The sequence below is a fragment of the Aethalodelphis obliquidens genome, unplaced genomic scaffold (assembly GCF_003676395.1).
Source record: "Aethalodelphis obliquidens isolate GAN/ISIS:26980383/991018 unplaced genomic scaffold, ASM367639v1 scaffold11, whole genome shotgun sequence".
In the NCBI taxonomy this organism is placed as follows: Eukaryota; Metazoa; Chordata; class Mammalia; order Artiodactyla; family Delphinidae; genus Aethalodelphis; species Aethalodelphis obliquidens.
Genome location: NW_020837955.1, coordinates 13,314,418 through 13,335,917, shown reverse-complemented (window position 1 = coordinate 13,335,917; position 21,500 = coordinate 13,314,418). Strand labels below are relative to the sequence as shown.

The 21,500-nt window shown below is 43.5% G+C and overlaps 2 protein-coding genes across 4 annotated transcripts in view; one reads left to right on the top strand and one right to left on the bottom strand.

Annotated features, from left to right (window-relative positions):
• NOC3L (NOC3 like DNA replication regulator) overlaps positions 1–3,553 on the top strand; it is a 45,583-nt gene extending 42,030 nt beyond the window's left edge. For 2 of the 3 annotated variants that reach the window (XM_027112093.1, XM_027112092.1), the window contains exon 22: positions 2,669–3,548. In XM_027112093.1, the coding sequence (XP_026967894.1) occupies positions 2,669–2,735 (67 nt within the window). In that variant the 3' untranslated portion in view covers positions 2,736–3,548. Of the gene's footprint in view, positions 1–2,668 lie in introns of all 3 variants that reach the window. The other variant, XR_003433829.1, reaches the window with a different exon arrangement.
• PLCE1 (phospholipase C epsilon 1) overlaps positions 1–21,500 on the bottom strand; it is a 317,648-nt gene that overhangs the window by 9,238 nt on the left and 286,910 nt on the right. The window contains exons 23-29 of the mRNA XM_027112091.1: positions 17,734–17,865; positions 16,349–16,639; positions 11,534–11,697; positions 9,379–9,640; positions 7,287–7,405; positions 3,409–3,537; positions 1,578–1,787 (exon numbers count right to left, since the gene is read on the bottom strand). Coding sequence (XP_026967892.1) covers positions 1,578–1,787; positions 3,409–3,537; positions 7,287–7,405; positions 9,379–9,640; positions 11,534–11,697; positions 16,349–16,639; positions 17,734–17,865 — 1,307 coding nt within the window. The remainder of the gene's footprint in view (positions 1–1,577; positions 1,788–3,408; positions 3,538–7,286; positions 7,406–9,378; positions 9,641–11,533; positions 11,698–16,348; positions 16,640–17,733; positions 17,866–21,500) is intronic.

The following is a 21,500-nucleotide window of genomic DNA, read 5'->3' as shown; positions in this document are numbered from 1 at the left end:
CTGGTCCTTCCAACCATGTGATGAAGTTCCAAGGCAACACTCAGCAGGCTGCCCACGTTTCCTCCTGCTCACCACCTCCCACGGTGCGTGTGGGAGAAGCCGCGGAGACTGATGCAACTCCAGCCTGGCCAGCACAGGGTAGTGGAAAGAACACTGACCTGGAAGCCGTAAGACTTGAGTGCTGTCTCCTTCTCACCCTGGCGTGATCTAACTTCTCTGAACCTGTTTTCTTTGTGTAGAATGGTTTCCATTACATCATGAGATCATTCAAACTAGTGGGTGCTTGAGAGCGTTAAATGCTGTAAGTCATGATGCAAAGATATGGTTTAACAAACTCACTTCTTCACTGAAATTGTCATTTCTAGGATACTTTTTTACATGTGACAAAGACAATTAGAAATAGGAAAAAAATTTAGAGAGAAATTAAAGATGGCTTCAAAAATCCAGCTAAGCCCTCTATTTTCTCATAAAGCTATTATTATTAGAATTGCTTTTCCTCCGTCTTAGTAATTTGTATGTCTGATGGGGAGAGGACGCTAGGGAGACAAGTACGTTTCTTTGCTTAAAGCAAGTGTCCTTTTATCATCTAAGGCAATGTTAGGAGGGAAGGCTCTGGTTCCCAGAGGAGATGCTAGAGTTCTGTGGATGCTGCAGGCCACGTTCATAGTTAGGTAGAGTGAAAAAGTAAAAAGTAACACATGATGCTGAAAATGGGCTCCTTATTTCTACTGTGTCCCAGCAAGCATGGACCAGCAATGGGCGTTTTACCAGCCCAGCTCTATTACATGCCCCAAAGAGGCAGATCATGTGCCTAGAAGAGGGCTTGGCACATTTTAGGTGCTCAATAAATATTTGTTTAATCGAATTGTTGAATTGATTCAACTGCTTCATTATCGACTTATCATGAGGTATGATTGTGTAATGATCTTGTATGTCATTTTTTAAAAATCGAAGTAAGTTAGTGGGCTCCTATCAATTTATTAAAAAAAAAAATGTGTTCCATCAGCAAACCCCATCAGGAGCCCAAGAATCTGGAGCTGACGGGCAGTCGTATTGTTTCCGTTATGAGAATGATCATGGGAATATTGTTACAAATTCGGACCAAGGCTGAGAGGTTATTCTTACTTTGTGTAAAGTTATGGAATATTTTCAAAGAAATACTGTTATTTCACGTATTAGCACAAAACATTTTGTTAGCTAAAACTTGAACAGGCAACAAAGCCCCAAACGCAAAATGCCTCCAGGCCTTCCATTACCCACTACTGTGACCCTCATAACCATGTCTTCACATAAACAGATAAAACACTGGATGCACCACTGATGACATGCTTAAGGAATCCTTCAGTTCTTTCTCCCTTTGTTTCCTAAGGGATGATTTTTAGACCGAATTTCTGTAACTTAGAGTTAACATTCTGAATATGTGCAGAAGAATAAAATCAATTCTCCACACTTACTTAAGAAGACTATAAAGCAAGTTGCAATGATAAGAAATTCTGAAGTTGAGGCAGGCGGCTAGTGGTGAGGTGGTGAGTTACATATGAGCTGCTACAATGTAGGCTGCCCCAGGACACACTTACTTCCTGCTGGGTTTTTAAGACAATCCTGCCAACATATCCCTCTTCTGGAAACCAGCTGCTTAAAATCTGCATGATCTCTTCTTCTGGACCAATGGGTCTCTGGAACGGTTGTTTCCTACATTCATTCTTTTCTTTAGATACAAAATATTTTTCTTCCATTAAAAAATAGTCTGTGGCAATAGGTTTGGTGTCTTGATCAATGGTCAGACTCTAAAGAGAAAACAAAGGCAAATTTAGGCACACCTCTGAAGAGTGGGCAAAAGAACAAGTCTATTTTCATGGGGTTCGGATAGGTTTGATGTGCAATTTGTAAGTGAAACCTACCCTGCACCGTTGCATAATTCTTTTTGGAAGATCTAAGAATTCTCTTACGTCCAAAAAGGATTGTTTATGTTCATTCTGGGCAATGACACAATTTATTCATAATCTCCAGACAGTTATAACTATTTTTCCCACTGCTGGAATGAGAGCTCTTACTGAATTAAAAACTGTAGGTTTTTCAATCTGTGAACTTAGCTCTTTGTAATCTTGCAACACAGGACGGAGGGCAAAGAACCTGGTTCCAGCTTTTACCAAGATAATCTCCCATTCTCCTTTTGGAAATACTCAGTCATCTGCTAATCTCATCTGGTCTAAGTTCCTGGGAATTCCCCTTTCAGTAAACTCTTTTGGCTGCCTTGGGTCTTTTGGCTGCGTTGCTGCACGCAGGCTTTCTCTAGTTGCGAGCGGGGGCTACTCTTAGTTGCAGTGCACTGGCTTCTCACTGCAGTGGCTTCTCTTGTTGCGGAGCACGGGCTCTAGGCACGTGGGCTCAGTAGTTGTGGCGCATGGGCTTAGTTGCTCTGCAGCATGTGGGATCTTCCCGGACCAGGGCTCGAACCTGTGTCCCCTGCATTGGCAGGTGGATTCTTAACCACTGTGCCACCAGGGAAGTCCAAAGTCACAACCTCTTAATTTTGTTTCATTTTACGATTGAGGCACTGATTGATTCTAAAGCATAATCCAGACACAGTAGGAGAACTTATAAACACTAGCCATCATGATAGTTTCTCTTACTGATGTTTTCTTTCACACTTTTTTCTTTTGTCCAGGTTACCGACAGAGGCTAAACTTGAAGTGAGTGACCAGAGAAGGATGCTACCATCCGGCTTAGATTGAGCAAACATTCTTCTCTTTAGGCATCCCCCCCACCGGCCTCCAACAATGATGCAAGGACCAGAGTCAGCACTTGGCACTGCTGCATCTCACTTGGAGAAGCAGAATGAACTGGGGATGGGGTGGGGGAGCAGAAGATTCTCAAGAAGACTCTGCTCCTCTTACCCCAGCCCTTGGTCTATGGTCGATGCTGGGCTGTGGGTTGTGTGGGGCAAGGCAGCTACTACTACAGCAATAATTCAGGGCACGAAGCTTCCAGGAGCAGGTCAGTCGACACTGTTAGCTGCATGATAGGGCCAGCGTCACTCCCTCCCCAGTCCTGCTTTACAGCTATAGCCCTGTGATTACTCACGTAGGGTGACAGTAATATGCTACTTTTTATGGGTGGTCCGTGGAAATGTTTCCTTACTTTACATCATCATATTTTATAACATCTCCAAAACCCCAACAGTGCTTTGTGATAGTAGACACCGAAGTTCATGGACGGACGGATTTAAAAAACAAAGCCCCCCAAACCACTTGGTAGTAGCTTCTGTTTGATAATCTATGAAATCTGACACGAGCTGCTTTCTCTGACTTTAAGTCCGTTGTAAAATGTTGAGCGAGATGTTAACCTGTGCATAGAGAGTCCCCTCAAAGGAGAACTGTTTATTAGCTACAGGTTCAGTGAACTTACTTGTTGGAGAAGCTGCTTTGCCTTGGTGCCTCCATTTATGGAGAAAACAGCAAAGGGCTCTGGACCTGGGACCCCATGTACTGTGACTCTGTGAATCTGCAAACATTTTCTTTCTTCTGTATTAAACATCTGTCAAGGAAGATCACATGGTTTCTCATTCATTTACATTCTCATATTGTTTCTAGGCTACACCAATACGGAAGTGCTAGTTCTTAGACGTACGTATAGGGACACGTAAATGCAAAACAAGAGCATCCTTTTATAACCAGGTGCATCTGTTTGTGGTTCAATAGGCCATGGTGCATCTTGCTTAATAGTCTAGTAAGAATATTTAGCAGCATACCACCAAAATATTAATTTATTTTAAATAACAGTGTCTCTTTCCATCATAATTAGGGGACTGATATTATCTGAAATGTATGTCAGTCCTTACTTATGAAGAGACGTTCAACAGTGTCTGTCGAGTTCCATCCCTCTTCAGGGCACTGGGCTAGAATTTTGGATGGTAAGATGATAAATAAAATATTCTGGCCTTAAGGAGCTTGCTGTCCAGGCATACAAATAATTATGATACAAAAAGTATTTCTGTTAGGAGGAGTTGGGAAGGTGTATAACTCACAAGTCTTTGAGCAGTTTGTATATTAAGATATATTCATTCATTTAAAATACAAAATCATTTATGGAGGGCTGGCAGTGAATCAGACATTTTGCCTGCCCCTGGGGATTCAGGGAGAAATGGGACATTATCCCTGGCTTCAAGGGCTCCCAGTTGAATAGAACAGCTAGGAGAGAACGTGGACAATTATAAGAAGCATGGTAAGTTCCTTGGGAGCCCAGGTTTGGAGGAAATCGAGAGCACCTCCAGAAAGTGGTTATCATCTGAAGGCCCAGTGTGAATTAGCAGATAAAGAGCGGGACAAGAACATCCCCAGTATTGGTATAGCCTGTGTATAAAGCGTTAGAGGTGGCCTAAAGCAAGGCATTCTGGGAACCTCAATGAATTCCGTGAGGTGATGGAGGGGAAAAGGCTGCCTAAATATTTTGTTTAGCATGCATTTTGTTTTTATTTGGTGTGGGGGAGGAGAGGTTGGCTGTTTTGTTATGCTTGTACAATGCGTTTTTATTATTTAATCAATTTTATTAAGACATGATTTGCATACCATAAAATACATGCATTTTAATTGTATGGCTCAGCCTGCACTATATTTTTAAAAAGTTGAAATAGTTGCCAACATTTATGCCAATCCAGATGTCCTGACAGTCTTGAAAACCAGAATATCTGGCAAAACTGCTTGGCAACAAGCAGCTAGAGCTGAGAGCAGGGTGGCAGCTGTCCCTTTAAATGACCCATGAGCTCTCGGCTTTCCCAGAGTCTCTGCCCAGTCCACATACAAACATTATCCTGAGAGCAAAGGAGAGCTGAGCAAGGGTTTTTAACAGAAGAGTGACATGGTCAGATTTGAGTTTTAGATAGAACTGTCTAAAAGGCCCTAAAGGAGGACATACAGAGGTGGTCAGACTCAGAGGGAGGGGGACCAGTTAGGAACCCACAGCCACAAGCCAGGTGAGAATGAACGAGGGCCAAGATGGTAGGGACGGATAGAGATGAATGGATTTGAAAGATACTAAGGAGACAGATTTATCGAGTCTTACACGGGGCAGTGAGAGAGAAGGAGAAGCCCAGGATGATCTTCAGTTACTGTCTTGAGCAATGGAAGGTGATGACTTCCAAGGTCAAAGAACACATATTTACCAAGCATATATGCTGCTGCCTGGGATGTACCTAGGATGGTATGGTGTGATATAATTGAAAATAAATATCTGGTCTTTGCTCATAGTTCCTGGCACACATCTTCTAAACCCTCGGAATCTCTGGAGTGACGAGAGTTTTCTGTGTGCTGATAAGATGACTTACGGCTGGAGGCCCCTAGATGGCTTCAGGATGGGAGCTTGATCACCGGAAAGACCAAGTCATGATTAGATGGTTGGAACTTTCAGCCCCTGCTACTGCTGACTTCAGGGGAGGGGAAAGGAGCTGGGGGTTGAGTTAATCACTAATGGCCAATGACTTACTCAGTCATGCCTATGCGAGGAAACACCCATAAAACCCCCTAAGAGACGGGATTCTGAGAGCTTCTGGGTTGTTGAACACATGGAGGTGCCGGGAGGGTGGTGTGTCCAGAGAAGGCATGGAGACTCTGCTCCCTCTCCCCTCATATCTCACCCTATGTATCTTTTCCATTGGCTGGTCCTGAGTTGTATCCTTGATAATAAACTGGTGATAGTAAGTAAAGCACTTTCCTGAGTCGTTCAGGAGTCATTCTGTGAGTCATTCTAGCAAACTACTGGCCCTAAGGAGGGGGTTGTGGGAACCACTTGGATTTATAGCTGGCCAGTCAGGAGTACCAGTGACAGCCTGGGACTTGCAACTGGTATCTGAAGTGGGGACCGTGCTGTGGGACTGAGCCCTTAACTTGTGGGATCTGATGCTCAACCCAGGTAGATAGTGTCGGAACTGAACTGAACTGTAGGACACCAAGCTGGCATCAGAGAGTTGGAGAAGTAGTGTCGAGAAGACACCACACATTTGGTGTCAGAAGTGTTGTGAGGAAGAATGGTTCATTCATGGCATGTGTGGGATCTTCAGCTCTAATAGGTATTGAGGGCAACCAACCCAGAAGTGGACACTAAGCTCTGCCTTGCCTTTCTGAAAGCATCTAATTCTTGCTCTTAGGTACCAGGCAGCCCCGTCCCTGCTTCCCAGTCCTCTGCACCAGGCAGAGGCAATACCTCCCCCTACTTTGGCCAAAGTGCTGTGCTCAACTTCGATCACCCGTTGAAAGGAAAAGGAGGAGAACTTAAGAAAACAAGGTGAGGGACAGAGAAAGAGAAGAAACTGTTGAGCTTAGGGAAAGAGAAGCAGAGGAGAAAGCAGGGCTATTCAGAGGTGGCAGCAGCAGTGGCTAAACCCAGCGCCATTGTGAGCACAGAAGGCGCCTTTCCAAAGGTTGTTAGGACCCTGCTGAAGTACAAGATTGATGCAACCATGAACAGATTATTAAACATGTAAAGAGGCGATTGATGGACACCCTTTTATATTAATTTTTAAAGAGCAAGCAGAGTGGAATTAACCAGTTAATTAAAGGAGAGTTCCTTGTTTAAGCAAACAACCCTGCATTATTGGGGTGAGTGCTGGTCCAATGGTTCTGGAAGTTCAACGGCTTGGACCTTACCTGGGGAACTTGTTAAAACACAGCTCCTGTAAAGGTGGCCCTTTCTGGGGTGTTCCTCTCCCACTCCCAAGAGTGCAGATGCTGTCTCTCCCCAGGTGCAGGGGATCGCTATGCTTGCAGTTATGTGTCACCAGCAGTGCCTGGCTGCTCACCCGACCCTGCTCGCCTGTGATGTCTGCCCCTGGACTGCTGAAGAAGCAAAGGATTTTCCTCGTCTAACCTAAACTTTCTAGAAGTATCAAGATGCTTCCTAGCAGGCTTTGCATAACTAGCCTTTCCCCCGTGTTGTTATTTTTGGCTCACTTCCCTGGTAGGCACTATAATGTACTCGTTCAGCGTATGGGCTTTGGCACTAGATGAACTTGGGTTTATAGCCGTGTGACCTCAGGTGTACTTAGCTCTTACCTTCCTTTGTAACATGGAGATGATACTAATAGCTATTACATGAAGTTATGGAAAGGATTAAGTGAGTTAGTATATGTGTAAAGTGCTTAGAAAGTGTCAAGTGTCAGCCATTATTATTAGTAGTATTTCCGTAGCTACCTAATCAATAACTCAAATGGGCCACATTCCTGGACCACAAGAAAGCCTGCCTCCAGCATAGCAATCCCCACAAGTAAGCTGAATGAAATAGAACTTAATTACCAAAGAGGCTGGCATAGTATTGCCAGAGGAATTTTCTTCCATCCTCCTGCTGTTTATGAATAAACTAGAGATTTCCAAGACTTCATTGTGGAGGTTTCGCAGCTGAAGATGTCGATATCCTGGAACAATGCAGAATTGGGAAAAGCTTGTTAGCTGTGCACTGCAGAGCTCTGCAAAGGAGATCCCCCAGGGAGGTCAGTAAATGATAGGGAGAAATAAGACTTTAAGATGGGCAGGGGTGACAACCAACTGATGCCTTTTCCCCAGGAGTGTTGCCCCAGGGGACAGTTTGGGGCTACCCAGTGGTAGTTAACTTGTCCAAGGTCTGTTTTTAACTTAGACTCAAACTGAAAATTTTAAACTCAAACCAAATATAGTAGGAAAACCTGATCATTTTTGTTTATCAAGTCATCTAGAATAACTGTTCTACAAATATTCCATTTTAGAACAGCTTTAGTGATAATAAAATATTCCAACAATAGGGGGTTGGCTAAATAAGTTATGGTGTGTATTTGTGCAAGTATAAAATGGAGTAATATGCAGCTCTGAAAAGTGGTAATGAAGATGTATAGCTATTAACCTGAAAAGTTGATTACTACATACATCAGTAAGTGAAAACCAGTAAGTTGCAAAACACTAAGATTAGTAGGAAGCTTACTTGTTCAAAATATACACTATATGCTAATATGTATATACATGGGTAGAGGTGTAAAGCCTGCAAAAGATATATACCAAAAGTAACTATTTTGAAGAGATGGAAAAAAGGATAATTTAAAAAAACTGTTTTTGCTTCTCTGTACTTTGTCATATTTCTGTAATAACTGTGATGAACTGAATGGTGTCCTCCTAAAATTCGTATGTTGAAGCCCTAACTCCCATTACCTCAGAATGTGACTCTCTGGAGATAGGGTCTTTAAAGAGGTGATGGGGTTAAAATGGGTCATTAGGGTGGGTCCTAATCCAATATGACCAGCGTCCTTATAAGAAGAGGGGACTGGAGAGTAGACACGGAGAAACACCAGATGCTGTGCACACAGACCAAGGGATGGCCCTGTGAGGACACAAGGAGAAGGTGGCCATCTGCAAGCCAAGGAGAGAGGCCTCAGAAGAAAGCAAACTTGCTGAAACCTTGATCTTGGACTTCTAGCCTTCAAAACCGACAAAATAAACCTCTGTTGTTTAAGCCACCCAGTCTGTGGTATTTTGTTACACAGCCCTAGCTGACTAACACAGTGACCACGCACTACTCACACAATGGAGAAGAGAAACAAGGAAAAACTAAAAAGTAGGAGACTTTAACATGTTGGTGGTGCTCAGAGGCTGGCAGAGTATGGCTGTGGGAGGAAGTATGTCCTGGAAACTTGGTACTCAAAGGAGGTCAGCAGAGTCAGCATCCCTGGAGCTTGTTAGAAAGGGAGAATCTCAAGCCCCAGGCCCACAGCATCAGGGTCTGTATTTTATTACTAAGAGCCTGGGTGATTCAACTGCACATCAAAGTTTGAGAAAGCAGTGCACAGACGTTCTAGACAGGTGCGACAAGCTGATGTTTCCCCCAAGGGCCATGGCAAAGCCCACATGCAGCAAGCCAGCAGCTCTGGCCTTTGCTCAGAATTTTCCACCTTCCCTGCTCTGCATCCAAACCCACCCCCGGCTTCTGACACTGGACTCCACCACCACCACCGACTCCAACCTCGTCCCACTCATGCCACAGCACATCCCAACCCTCCCTGTTCTCGGTTTCCTCTCCTCACGTCAGTCCCTGCTTTAAACATGCCAGGGGTAAGGCGGCGCTATCTGGGGAGGGATGTATGTCGACAAGAGCACAACGACTGCCGCTCCCAACATCAGCAACAGTGGGAGAGGCTGCACTTCATAACAGACGTTGTCAATAACTTCGGATTTTAGAATAACGTAAAAGAAAAATGTCTTTTGAGACATGCTCAAACAGTGTTCAAACTTGTATTATTTGCTTCTGCCTCTTATTTTAACGTGAAAATTTCAAACATATACGAAAGTAGAGAGAAGCGTGTCATGAACCCCGGGGCATCCATCGCTCAGATACAATTATGAACTTTGGACAATTTGACTCTACCTCGCTTTAGAGCCTTGAGGGGGATGATTCTCTGCGCAGTTACCACCGAGCTGTTGTTCTCCACAACAGCAAAACGAAGAAATAGGAGATCTTCAAAGTGAACCCGGAAGAGGAACTGTTCATTCCACATGGGGTTCAGAGTATTGCGGTGGATGGGCTTCGTGCGGAAGTGGCAGCTATCCAGGGCCATGCCCAGGACGTCGACCTCTATACACGGGCTTCCCGTGCTGTTACTCGGGCACACGTTCTGCCCAGAGACAATCTGAGGAGGAAAAAGGATCAAAGTCACTGAAGATGCGAAAGAGACAGAGGTCACCTCTGAACCTTGTCGCTTCCCTCCACAAAGAAAGACAAAGAACCCTTTGGAATGGACCAGGTAAATGATTAATAAGGCTGCTAAAAAAAGAGAAGTTATCACAATCAGGTAATTGCATGACTGGAATCATGGTAACATCTATTTTGTCAACAGCATTTACCTAACTATAACCTTTCAATTGTCAACATGTTCAAATATCTTCAAAAACCATGTAATTAAGATGAAATTAAGTTTGTTGAGAAAAAAGAAGACCTTACATATGAAACCACAAATGTGTTACTTACGTTCTGTTCAAAGTGTTTTACGTGTATCTTTTACAACTTCAAAAATTTTTTCTTGAATAGTTAGGTTCTGGAGCAAGTCACAGGGAATGTTGTTAAAAATTCATAGCCTTCTGGGCTTCCCTGGTGGCACAGTGGTTGGGAGTCCGCCTGCCGATGCAGGGGACACGGGTTCGTGCCCCGGTCCGGGAAGATCCCACATGCCGTGGAGCGGCTGGGCCCGTGAGCCATGGCCGCTGAGCCTGCGCATCCGGAGCCTGTGCTCCGCAACGGGAGAGGCCACAACAATGAGAGGACCGCATACCGCCAAAAAAAAAAAAAAAAATTCATAGCCTTCTGTCAACATGAAGCTATACTCAAGTCTAGTGAAAATGGTCACACAGAAAAGGAGCTACTGCTCTACTGTCTTAGGGAAAGAGAAAAAGCAGTTTGGTGGTAGGAAAATCTCTCAGTTGGGATCTCCCAGGGTTTTGAGGTGTTGTGTGCAGAGGCTGCTTGAGAAACAGACAAGATCTAGAGATGGATGGAGGGATAACTTCATTGCTCCCTCTTTTCTATCACCCATTCAGTGTTTTGTTTAGTTTTTTTTTTTTTCCTCAGCTAAGGGGGAGTGAGAGAAGCTGGAAATAAAAATGAGTAATGAGCTACCAGGACTCTGATGTTAAGGGCAGTCTGTGGAGTTTTGACAGTTAGTTAATTAGGCAATAAAAGGAATAAGGAAAGGCCAGGAATGACAAAGGTTAAACTGTAAGGAGGAAAGATATTTAATTGATTTGTATATTGATGCCTGTTTTACCTTTTATAAGAGCTTGTTAGAGTTTAAGATGACCTGCTCTAAGAAAGAGCTCAGCTTTTATGGGATGCACTGAGAGTTATGACTCTGAGGGCCCTGGAAGACAGAATTACCATCATCAGTATGGAGGTGGTAGCAAGGAGCTCATAACTCCACCTACTGGGCTCTAGCGAATACAGCGCCTGGTGACTGCACACCTAAACCTCAGCTGCTGCTTTCTGAGAAGTAAAGAAATTCTTTTGGGAACTAAATCTGCACCAACAAAATTGTGACATGAGAGTTTTGTAACGCCTTGAGTTCAAAAGGCATTACACCTTAGAATCCCAATAGAATATAGGAAGGGCGGGCTTCCCTGGTGGCGCAGTGGTTAAGAATCCGCCTGCCAGTGCAGGGGACATGGGTTCAAGCCCTGGTCCAGGAAGATCCCACATGTCGCGGAGCAACTAAGCCTGTGCGCCACAACTACTGAGCCTGCGCTCTAGAGCCCGTGAGCCACAACTACTGAGCCCGCATGTTGCAACTACTGAAGCCCATGAGCCTAGAGCCTGTGCTCTGCAACAAGAGAAGCCACCACAATGAGAAGCCCGCGCACCGCAACGAAGAGAAGCCCCTGCTTGCCGCAACTAGAGAAAGCCCGCGTGCAGCAACGAAAACCCAACGCAGCCATAAACAAATAAATAATAAATTTATATATATAAAAAAGGAATATAGGAAGGGCTTAAACACCTTCCTATATTCTATTGGGACCATCAGGGCCAGACTTACAGTTAAAGAATAGATGGCAGGCTCCATGTTGTCCAGGTCTCTTTCCAAGGGAGAAAACTTCTGATACATGGGACAGTTCTTGTCCCACAGAACTGGGGGTTTCAGAACATAACCACAGCCACCGTTGGCCTCAAACATGGCAGCATTTAAATGTAAAGGGAGATCTGCAAAACAGTCAACATCACTTGTTACCTTGTCACTAAAGTGTCATCTTACAAATTGACTTTTTCGATTTTCCCTAAGCTTAAGCAGGAAGAAGAGAGAACCAACCACTCACTCCATAGACTGAGTGCCTACTATGTGCCAGCTCGTGTTAGAAACCAGAGATACAGCAGGAAATAAGACACAAAATCCCCATCTTCATGGAGCTCACTGTCTATGGGATATGCCCCATGTTCCCACTCCAACCCAGGAGCCACTTAAAAACACCTGCCACTTAAAAACTCCTTTTGCAAATTAAAATTTACAACATCCTTCCAAAAAATAATCTTTGAAATACCTCATTTTATACTGAATTTTAGAAAGGCATAATGGCATTTTCTTATCCCTAAACACCAAACCATGAAGACAATTGTACGACCAATTCTTGCTTTTTCAAACGTAAGATAAAATCTTAAGAATCCAGGAAAGATCAGGAGAAGAGCCAGAGAAACGTATCTTTTTCTTGAAATTTCAATTTCAAGAATCATAAATCGTAGTGTTTCTACCTCTATTTTTAAGCTGTAGTTAAATATGAAAGAAAAATCATTATCACATGTGATTCACATTATGTCCACAGTCCCCTCCATACACTCTGGGAACCCTCACAACAGCTTCCAGTCTTCTGTGGCCAAATTTTATTTGGCAGAGTTGTTTGATGAACGGTTGGATCCCTGCACGGATTCTGGGCTCTTACACACTCAAATGCTCATCTGATGGCACAAGTCTGTAGAAAAGTTACATTCCAAATGAGCAAAACGTTTATGAGACACACCTGACAAATGTTCCCTCTGATAGATTCCTTCCATGTGCAGAATGAGCTCTGATAAATGGACCGACATCAAGGAAAAGTGTGCTAAATGAGCGCCACAGAGCAATGAGAAGTTGGCCTCTCCTCATCTCGTGTGTGAAATTTTTCCCCATCCGTGGGGTTGGCTGGGATTGTGTGCAGGAATTTCTAGGGTCAGATGTCTTAGACACATATCAAAGCTCCTTGGACCTCTGTCTCCTTATCTACAAAATTAGTGCATTGGACCCCACCTCTCAGACCCCTTCCAGCCCCAATATGACTGATTCATTGAGGTCAATTGTCTTGCCTGCAGTGGGAGAAAATTTTCTTCCCAGGCTGCTCTGTGACAGAGGAACATAGATGTGGGCAGAGAATGGTTCAAAGAGTGAAGCAAAGTATCTCAGGAAGAGTTGGTAAGTAAGAAATGGATACACAGTATATTGCTAAAAAAATTACAGCAGCTCACACTTACTGCACTCTTACTATGTATCAAGCCCCATTCTAAGAACTTGTGTGTATTAGTGCCTCCCAATAACACATGAGGTAGATTCTTTTAGTATTCTCATTTTTATAGATGAAGAAACTGAGGTACAAGAAGTGAAAAAGTTAAGGTTCAAACCCAGACAGCCTGACCCACAGTTCCTAATCTTAACTATTGAGCCATTTAATGTACATCTCACAGGAGTGTCATGAAGATAAGTGAGGTCCTGTGCAAAAATCCCTACCCCAGCATTTGGCACATAGAAGGTGCTCGATAAAGAGTTAGGTATTAAATTATGATTATGATGTCAACACTCATTTGGGTTTGAAGTCTGATTTCATTAGCACTGTGTCTGTCTTTGTAGCTTTCCAAAACTTCAGAGCACTTTTGCTTAACTAAAATCTCTTTTGATGATTTTCTATGTAACACAGAACCACATGGAGCTGCTGTTTGGAGTAAAGGTGGGACCTTAAATCTCGCCCTCCTACTGTCCCCTATAGGTGGTCCCAGAACTTCATCTAGGGCTATAGTTTTAAAACCTCTGTTTTAACCAAGTGAAAGAATGTGCATAGATCTATGTAATTTCATCACCCCTCTCAGTCAGTGCATGGGATGGCAGATCAAGCAAACCCTTATCCTTATGTCCTTCTATTCATTTAAAAACCTGTATTAAGTGGAAACCATTCTCAGAATCATTATCCCTATATTTTGAGGCTGGAAAAGTCATCAGGAAGGGTGTGACAGTCGTTCAGGAAAGCGTAATAAATATTAATAGAAGTTTTTCTTTTGAGTGGGGCTGCATTTCTACATACTTGGAGGTCCTGGGACATGAGGCAGGAATCATTCTGCCCCAGATGGAAAGAACTTTGAGGGGCTGTTGCCTGCAATAACCAGGGTCTGCATACTAGACTCAAGTCAGTTTCCAAACTCAAGAGTTGGTTTTAATGAGTGTAGACCCGAGCTATTTCTGGTTCCAGATCACTGCAGACCTTCTTGGAGTTGATGGAGTCATTAGAGATCTTGGGAAGAGATGCCCTAAGTCCATGGACACCACTTTAGGGCACCTGGGGTCCCCTGAAATTCAGGAAGTGTAAGGCAGATGACCTATGGAACATATCTGGAGGCTAGAGGGGCACTGGGAGGGGGTTCTTTGTTATTTGGCTGGCATGCTTCATGGAAAACCAAGAACTCCTTAACCCAGGAATTCTTTTTCAAAAATTAAAAAATAGTGATTCCAACGTTGACTCTTCTCTATTTGGACTTGAAATTCACATAGCAACACCTAGAAGAGAGCTGGACTCAAAATCAAGAACTATAGGTTCAGACTGCAGTGGGGCTCATTGAGACAATCTGTTAGCTCAGTGCAACATGCATTTATTGAGCATCTACTGTGTGCAAGGGATTGACCAGGCTCTACCCCAGTGTGCAGGAATGAAGACCATTTTTACAGATGAACACACTGAAACTGCATGTAGCGTGAGCTTTGCCCAGCGTGGGAGATTTTTAATCATTGCTTGCTGCCTAGAATCATGAGAGGTTATATGGCAGCACTCCCACCTGAGTTGGAAGATTATGTAGAGAAACCTGAGGATGAATCACACAACACAGCCTCCTGCCCCACCCCGAGCGGGGCAAAGGGAACATGCACTCCGGCTTGATTTGGGAAAGAGACAGAGCCTTCAGGGATGAGTGGAGGCCAAGGTGCAGCCTCCGTGTGTGCTTCCAGACCACAGAGAGGCCCAAGGAGGGGCAATACCCGTGTCCCCTTCAGCTGCGGCTCCCTCTGCCATCAGTGGAGCCAGTATGTCTGCGCCAGCCTAGGCACTTCAGGAGAAAGGACACGTCCCAAACCAAGTGCATTTCCATTTCCTTGAGAAAACCATTTTGCTAGTTATTTCAGTTCACTTAAAATATTTCAGTATCATCTCCACCAAGGGCAACAGTGGACTTGGGGCTATAGACATGGCCAGAGATATAAACCCACAAGCCACTTGGGACAGATTGAAAATAAATTTTTACAGCTTTTAAAATATTTCACTATTATTTCCACTTGCAAGTCCAAATCATACTGTTTTCATAACTTATCAAAAGCACTTAATGGTAGCTAACGTTTGCGGAATGCTGTCTGTGCTCCAGGCACTATGCTAAGTATGGTATTTCACCTGCATGATCTTACTCAATTTCAACTGAAAGAAGCAAATATAACAAAGGTAAGAAAATATGACTGATGTCTCTAACCAGGGTCAGCCACAAATGGGCTCTGGTGGTGCCAGTGCCAGGCGGCTAGCTGGTCCCAGAGCTACAACTGTGGTTTGACCTCGGCTGCAGGCAGGGCTAAGCTATGGTCGATGGGACAGCACAGTTGGTTAGGATCTGATTCAGTTCACGGGAGAGGAAGGAGGAGGCTGCTTGATTGTTCAAAGAGAAGACTCTGGTTTTTGAATGAGCTTCTAGGAAACGTTCCTCATCTGCTCTTTCCTCATCTGCTGTAGCTCCCACCTCTCACCACGTCTAAGTGGAACCAAAACATTTTATTCTCTAAACCCCCAGAGTGCTTGAATTTATTATTATAAGTCATACTGTGATTTTGAGCCACTTAATTGCTCTATGTCTTGGTTTGCTCATCTGAAAAATGGGGATCATAAAGGTACCCACTTCTTAGAGTTGTTTCAAAGATTAAATGAGAAAATAGGGGTCAAGAATTGAGATGGTGCCTGGTGTACAGTGAACATGCAATAAAAGGTAGCTTGTACCCTGGAGTTTTTGGCCTCATCCGTTATCTCAGGACGGTGGAGAAGCAGGAACACTACTTTCTCGGTTCATGTAATTCACAGACTTGTTTCCCTTGTGTCAGCTGCTCTTACAGCACTGACCATTAATCTCCATTTCAATCTCAAAGGGATGAGGGGAAGCTAAAATGGTATTAACTTGCAAAGGGTTTCAAGAGACCCTACTTTTTCACTGCAAGAACAGGAGATTAGCAAGACAGTTACTAAGGGGTGTTAGGAAATCTCTACCCCATCAGGTCTTTAAAAACAAACTGGACACAGCCCTGTCAAGAACAGTCTTATGTTTGAAAAGTGCTTTAAAAAGGGGGCAGAACCAGGAGACTAATAGGGGCTCCCTGAAGGTTCTTTTCTATTGCCTTAACTCTGGAAAGTCAAGAGCACAGTTCAGTATCGAATTCACTTCTGTTCTCTGTCATCTGTATGTTTACCCTCACATAGGCCTCAGTTGGGAATCTTGCCCCCTTTGAAACGTTTTTTGTTGAACTACGTTTGCTGAGATATAAGACGCAAAGGAGCAAGGGGAAGGGGCACCCCTCCGGGTGAAGCAGGCCCATTACCATCTGTCTGGTAGTTGAGCGCCACGAGCTGTATCCCATGGAGCCAGAAGAGTAGGGGGCTGGGGTTGGACGAGTCGATGCGGGTGGCAGCCGGATACGTCCTCAGCAGCTGGCAGGCAGTGTGTTGGATCAGTTTCTGAGAACACCTGCGACACAGACGCTTGGCGGCGTTTTCATTCAGCGAGGAGATGTGGTAGCATTTGGGAGTTCTAATGATAGCGCTGAGGGACGTGGCTGGGTTGACAGAGGAAGGCGAGTCCTCCCAGGCCTGTCGCATTCCTTCACAGGAACCTAAACCCCCCAAAGATTAGCCTCAGATTAGTGCAGAAAACTTTACATATTTTAGCAAGAGAAACCTGAACAACACCCCAGGAAAGAATCACAACACATCACACATCAGAATACATCTTGAGTGTTACTTGTGAGTCCACCACCTTGAGACCAAATGATAGCTACCGAGGGTATGCCTTTCTACTTGCTAGATGGGATGCTACCCATTCAAGGGTCAATAAATAATAAAGCCAGTTAGACCTTCCCCCAAAAAGGGATAGGTAAAGTGAGTGCCGCAACACCATTTTAAATTAAAAGCCTGAAAGTCCTTTGCCTCAGTACCTCATCTGTCCTGTGGATATATCTGCATAAATACACAACAGTATATGTATAAGGGTGTTCAATCTAGCAGTGTTTTTTATAGCAAGAAAAAAAAAAAAAAGCAACAAAAAACCCAGGAAGCAACCCAAAAGTTCCACCAGTGAGGAAGTGGTTAAATAAATGCATATCCACACACTGGAATACCACAGGGGCAGTAAGGAGAAGGTAGATTATATGTACAGAAAGCTATATGGAAAGTTATTGCAAGTATAAAAGTTATACAAGTTATGTTCAGTTATATCCCATTTGGATTATCTTAAAAAGGATCTTATTTTTCTTGAACTAAACACAATAAACTTAACAGTGGTTACCTCTGGGGAACAGAACTGGGACATTGTGAGTGGAAAGAAACTTTAATAATCCTCTGTATTGTTTGAGTTTTTTAACTATGAGAATTTATTACTTTGACAATAAAAAGTAATTAGAGATAAAATGGATATATCTTCTGGAGTTATAATGGTGAAGAGTGCAGTTCCAAGAACCCCTAGAAGGTTCCAAGGTGGCTCCAATTTTTATTTTTGAGGCAAACAGTGTTAGAACACCTTCAGTGAAATGCTATTTTTTAGGAAGAGAGTAATTTTGTAATTAAAAAAATATTTATACCACAGTTAGATAACATGAACATTCATGAAAATAAAAAAAGATTTAAAAAGTTCCAGCAAAGTGCTTAGTGAAATACTGGAATCCTCCAGCAGGCAGATTCAAGCAAAGATACTGTTAGAAGGTGACTTTACTTTTTCCAGATGTTTTGTTAAGTGATGCTGTCTCCCCGGGGCTCATTCTGCCCGGATTGTTGCCAAAAATGGACTTCCTGCTTTTCCTTTCTTTTCCTCTGCTAGAGCCAGATGCATTTAGAGTTGACAGGCCTGTTCCCATAAAATGAAGATAAATAAGCCAAAAACTACAAGCAAGGGAACTCAACATTTTCCATCCCTGTTAATGTTTATTTTGAAGTCCTACTATTCCCTTGTAACCCAGTACAGAAGACCTGCTTGCATTTTTAGCACCGTTAATGATAGCATTGCAGGCAATGATAGCAAAGTTTTTATCTCTGTTGGCAAATGTGACAAGGCCTGCATGATTATTACAGGACAACCACAGATCACACTCACACCCATCTGATTGTACACCAGAAAGATTTCGAAAAATTGCGTGAAAAGAAAGGGCTCCAGAACCTAACCACGCAGTATGGAGAGATGAAAGAATGGCCAAGAGCCTGAGCGGTAGCGTCATAATTGTCTAGGATCAATTCCTTCCTGAATGAGCTTTGACTTAACATCTGCCTTCTTGATTCCTCAGTTTTCTTATCTACAAAATGGGTGCAATGATAGGAACTCACTCACAGGGTTAATCTGAGGATTGAATGGGAAACAGATTATGATGGTAATCATGTTTCATGGCTTCTCTTTCTCTCTTCTGGTCCAACCACTCCCTGAATCCTTCCTGCCTGTCACAGTGCGTGGCGCAGCGGGAACTTCACAGATATTTGCTGAATGAGGAAATGAATGCACACCATGCAGACCTGGCTCCAGGGCAGGAAGTGTAATTTAAAGTCACCAGTGCCTCCAAACCATTCTCACTGTCTACAATTGTACCATTAGGGAGTATTTCCTTTAACTGAAGCAGCATTCAGAGGGGCCACTTTGAGATGAAAATTTATCTTCCAAGAACATCATCAGAGAAGACAGGATAAAGTAGTGTTTAATAAGAGTGTAGACTCTAGTGTTTAAACCCTGTTCCCTGCGATGTGACCTCACACAAATTACTTAACCTCTCTGATCACTTCTTCTTCATCTCCAAAAGGGTCATGGTTAGGATTAAATGAGATAATGTATATCCGCATACTTAATAGAGTGTCCTGTTCAGAGAAATTGCTCAGTACACAGCAGCGGTGGGGTTTCTACATTTTTTTTTCCTCTGAAGTATCCAAAACTGCAAAGATGCACAAACTTGGAACAGTGAATTCTTATGCTTTATCTTAAAACTTTATGTGAATTTTGCCCTCTGCACAATGATCTAACAATGGATTTTCTCCCGAGTAAAAGAGATGAGGGGTCAGAGTGAGGGGCCATGTTCTTTCTGGGGTTTTTGCACACACCCCAGCACATGTTGACATCCTCCAGGGGTATGTGGGCTCTCCTGTGAGGAGCCTGGGCATTCTCTGGGGTGGGGTGAGCACGCAAGGAAACAAGGGCTGGGTGATAAAGAAAGGGGAAGGAATCTGGAGAGGCACAGAGAAGTAATCGAAGGAGCAACAAAGAATCTTCATCTTCCCTGCTGGTCTGTTCACCAATGAAAATGACAACAGCCATTTCGAGAGAGCCAACTATTTTCCAGATAGTGTGCTAATCACGTTGCATACCTTATCACTACTTTTTACAATAACCCTGCAAGTTAGCAATGTTATGCCTCTTTCGCAGGTAGGGAATCCGAAGTGCAGAGAAGTTACAGAACTGTCCTGGCCAAGCTCACTGAGTAGTGGAGCCCTGCCACTGAAGCAGGTCTGTGATCTTGGGGAAGTTACTTTACTTCTGGGGAAGGTCATACCCATGATCTTCATGGTGCCTCACTGCTCGGAAGAGTTTTTTGCATGTGGCTCCTTGGAAGGGACTTGGGATGGTGAAAGGTGAGATGCATTGAAATTGATAACGTAGCAAAATTAAAATCAACAGTGTAGCAAAATGAACATTTTTTATTATTGTAATTAATATAATTTATTAAGTTATGGCTCAAGAAAATGAACACATTATGGTATTTTCCTCCTGAGCAACAAAACTAATCATAATGACAATAAATATTTAGAGGGTATTACGACAATGATTCTGACAATATAATTTAGTCATTTTGAGAAAGAAAATAAATTTGGGGAAAGAAAAATGTAAGAAACTTCAATTACTAAAAAAACATATTAGAATATAGTATACCTATAAAGAATGTGTGTTATATAAACACTTTAAAAAAACAGCATACTTGGAATTTTAAAAATAAGTCAAATAACCCCATGCTTCGCCTGTGTCTCAAGTCAAAAGCTAGACCAAATGACGTTTTGACCCTTCCACAATTCTCTACCCGTACAGAAACTTTATCTCTCATAGTGACTTCAAATATCTCTTGGAATTTGTGCTCTTTGTTTGCTCAGTGCTTGAGAAGAAAAGACAAAGCCAGAGGAATGGTTTGGGTGCAGTGGCAGCTGAATTTATAAAGAACAAGAGATGCAGTGAGTATGATTCTTGGATGGAGTGGTCTTCCCATCTGTTCCTGTGATGAAGGACATGCAGGCCATGAGGCTCTTTGACGGTGAAAGGATTTTACCCCGTGATAAGAACAATTTCACCAGCTGCAGATATGGTCATACTGTACTTATGAGACAGAAAGTCAGGATCTGTGAAACTAAACCTACATAGCTAAGGTCTTGCATTTCTTTGAAATCTTTGCTTGCTACTTATTTATTCTCATCCTCCTCAACAGAATTTGCTAGTAGATAAGCAGCAGCAGCTACCAGAAGTTTAAAAACAGTTTATGGGAGAAAACTTAAAATTGAGAAAGCTTCATCTACGATTTTTTTCCCCTTCTGGTGTGTGAACAGACCACTCGTTACCTAGTTTTCCAATAGTCCAGGACCTCTGTCCCATTTGCAGGGCAGAGTGTGAGAACTAGGGCTTAAGAGAAGCCTCTGGAAGCCAGGACCCGCGTCTAGACCATCTTAAAAAAAATGAGGGTTGGGGGCTTCCCTGGTGGCACAGCGGTTGAGAGTCCGCCTGCCGATGCAGGGGACACGGGTTCGTGCCCCGGTCCGGGAGGATCCCGTGTGCCGCGGAGCAGCTGGGCCCGTGAGCCATGGCCGCTGAGCCTGTGCGTCCGGAGCCTGCGCTCCGTAACGGGAGAGGCCACAACAGTGAGAGGCCCGCGTACCGAAAAAAAAAAAAAAAAAAAATGAGGGTTGGTATTTTAACTTCCCTCTCTAGACCAAGTTCATATATGCTGTTTACTAACATTTAGACGGATCCCCCAATTCCAGCTGCTCTCCTGTCCTCAGAAATCTTGTACAAGGGAATCCTTCTTAATAGAAGGAGATGAATTTTTCTGACTTCTATATATTTATGGACTTTCCTGTTTGCCCTCCACCTCCTGCTGCCCCATCTGGATGAGCTCATTGACAGCACACCCTAACAAGAGAGGCAGGGTAGTGCTAGGGTTAAAGGCAGGACTTTGGAGATAGACAGGCTTCAGAATCATAGTCCTACCACTTATTAACTGAAGTGCATATTTTTGGGGGGGCAGTGGTTTATCAGCTTAAGTGCACTTGTACTTCTAAAAATGGCCAACTGGGGAAACCTCTCCACTGAAACTTTGTCCTTGATCTTTGCAGTTTGGGTGGAGACTCACTACCCAGCTCAGGGATGGGGCACGTGACTAAGCCCTAGACAGCCAGAGCACTGCATGTCCTTGGCCACAGTGACTGGTTCAGGGATGGGCAAAGGATCCAGTGAAAACCATGAAA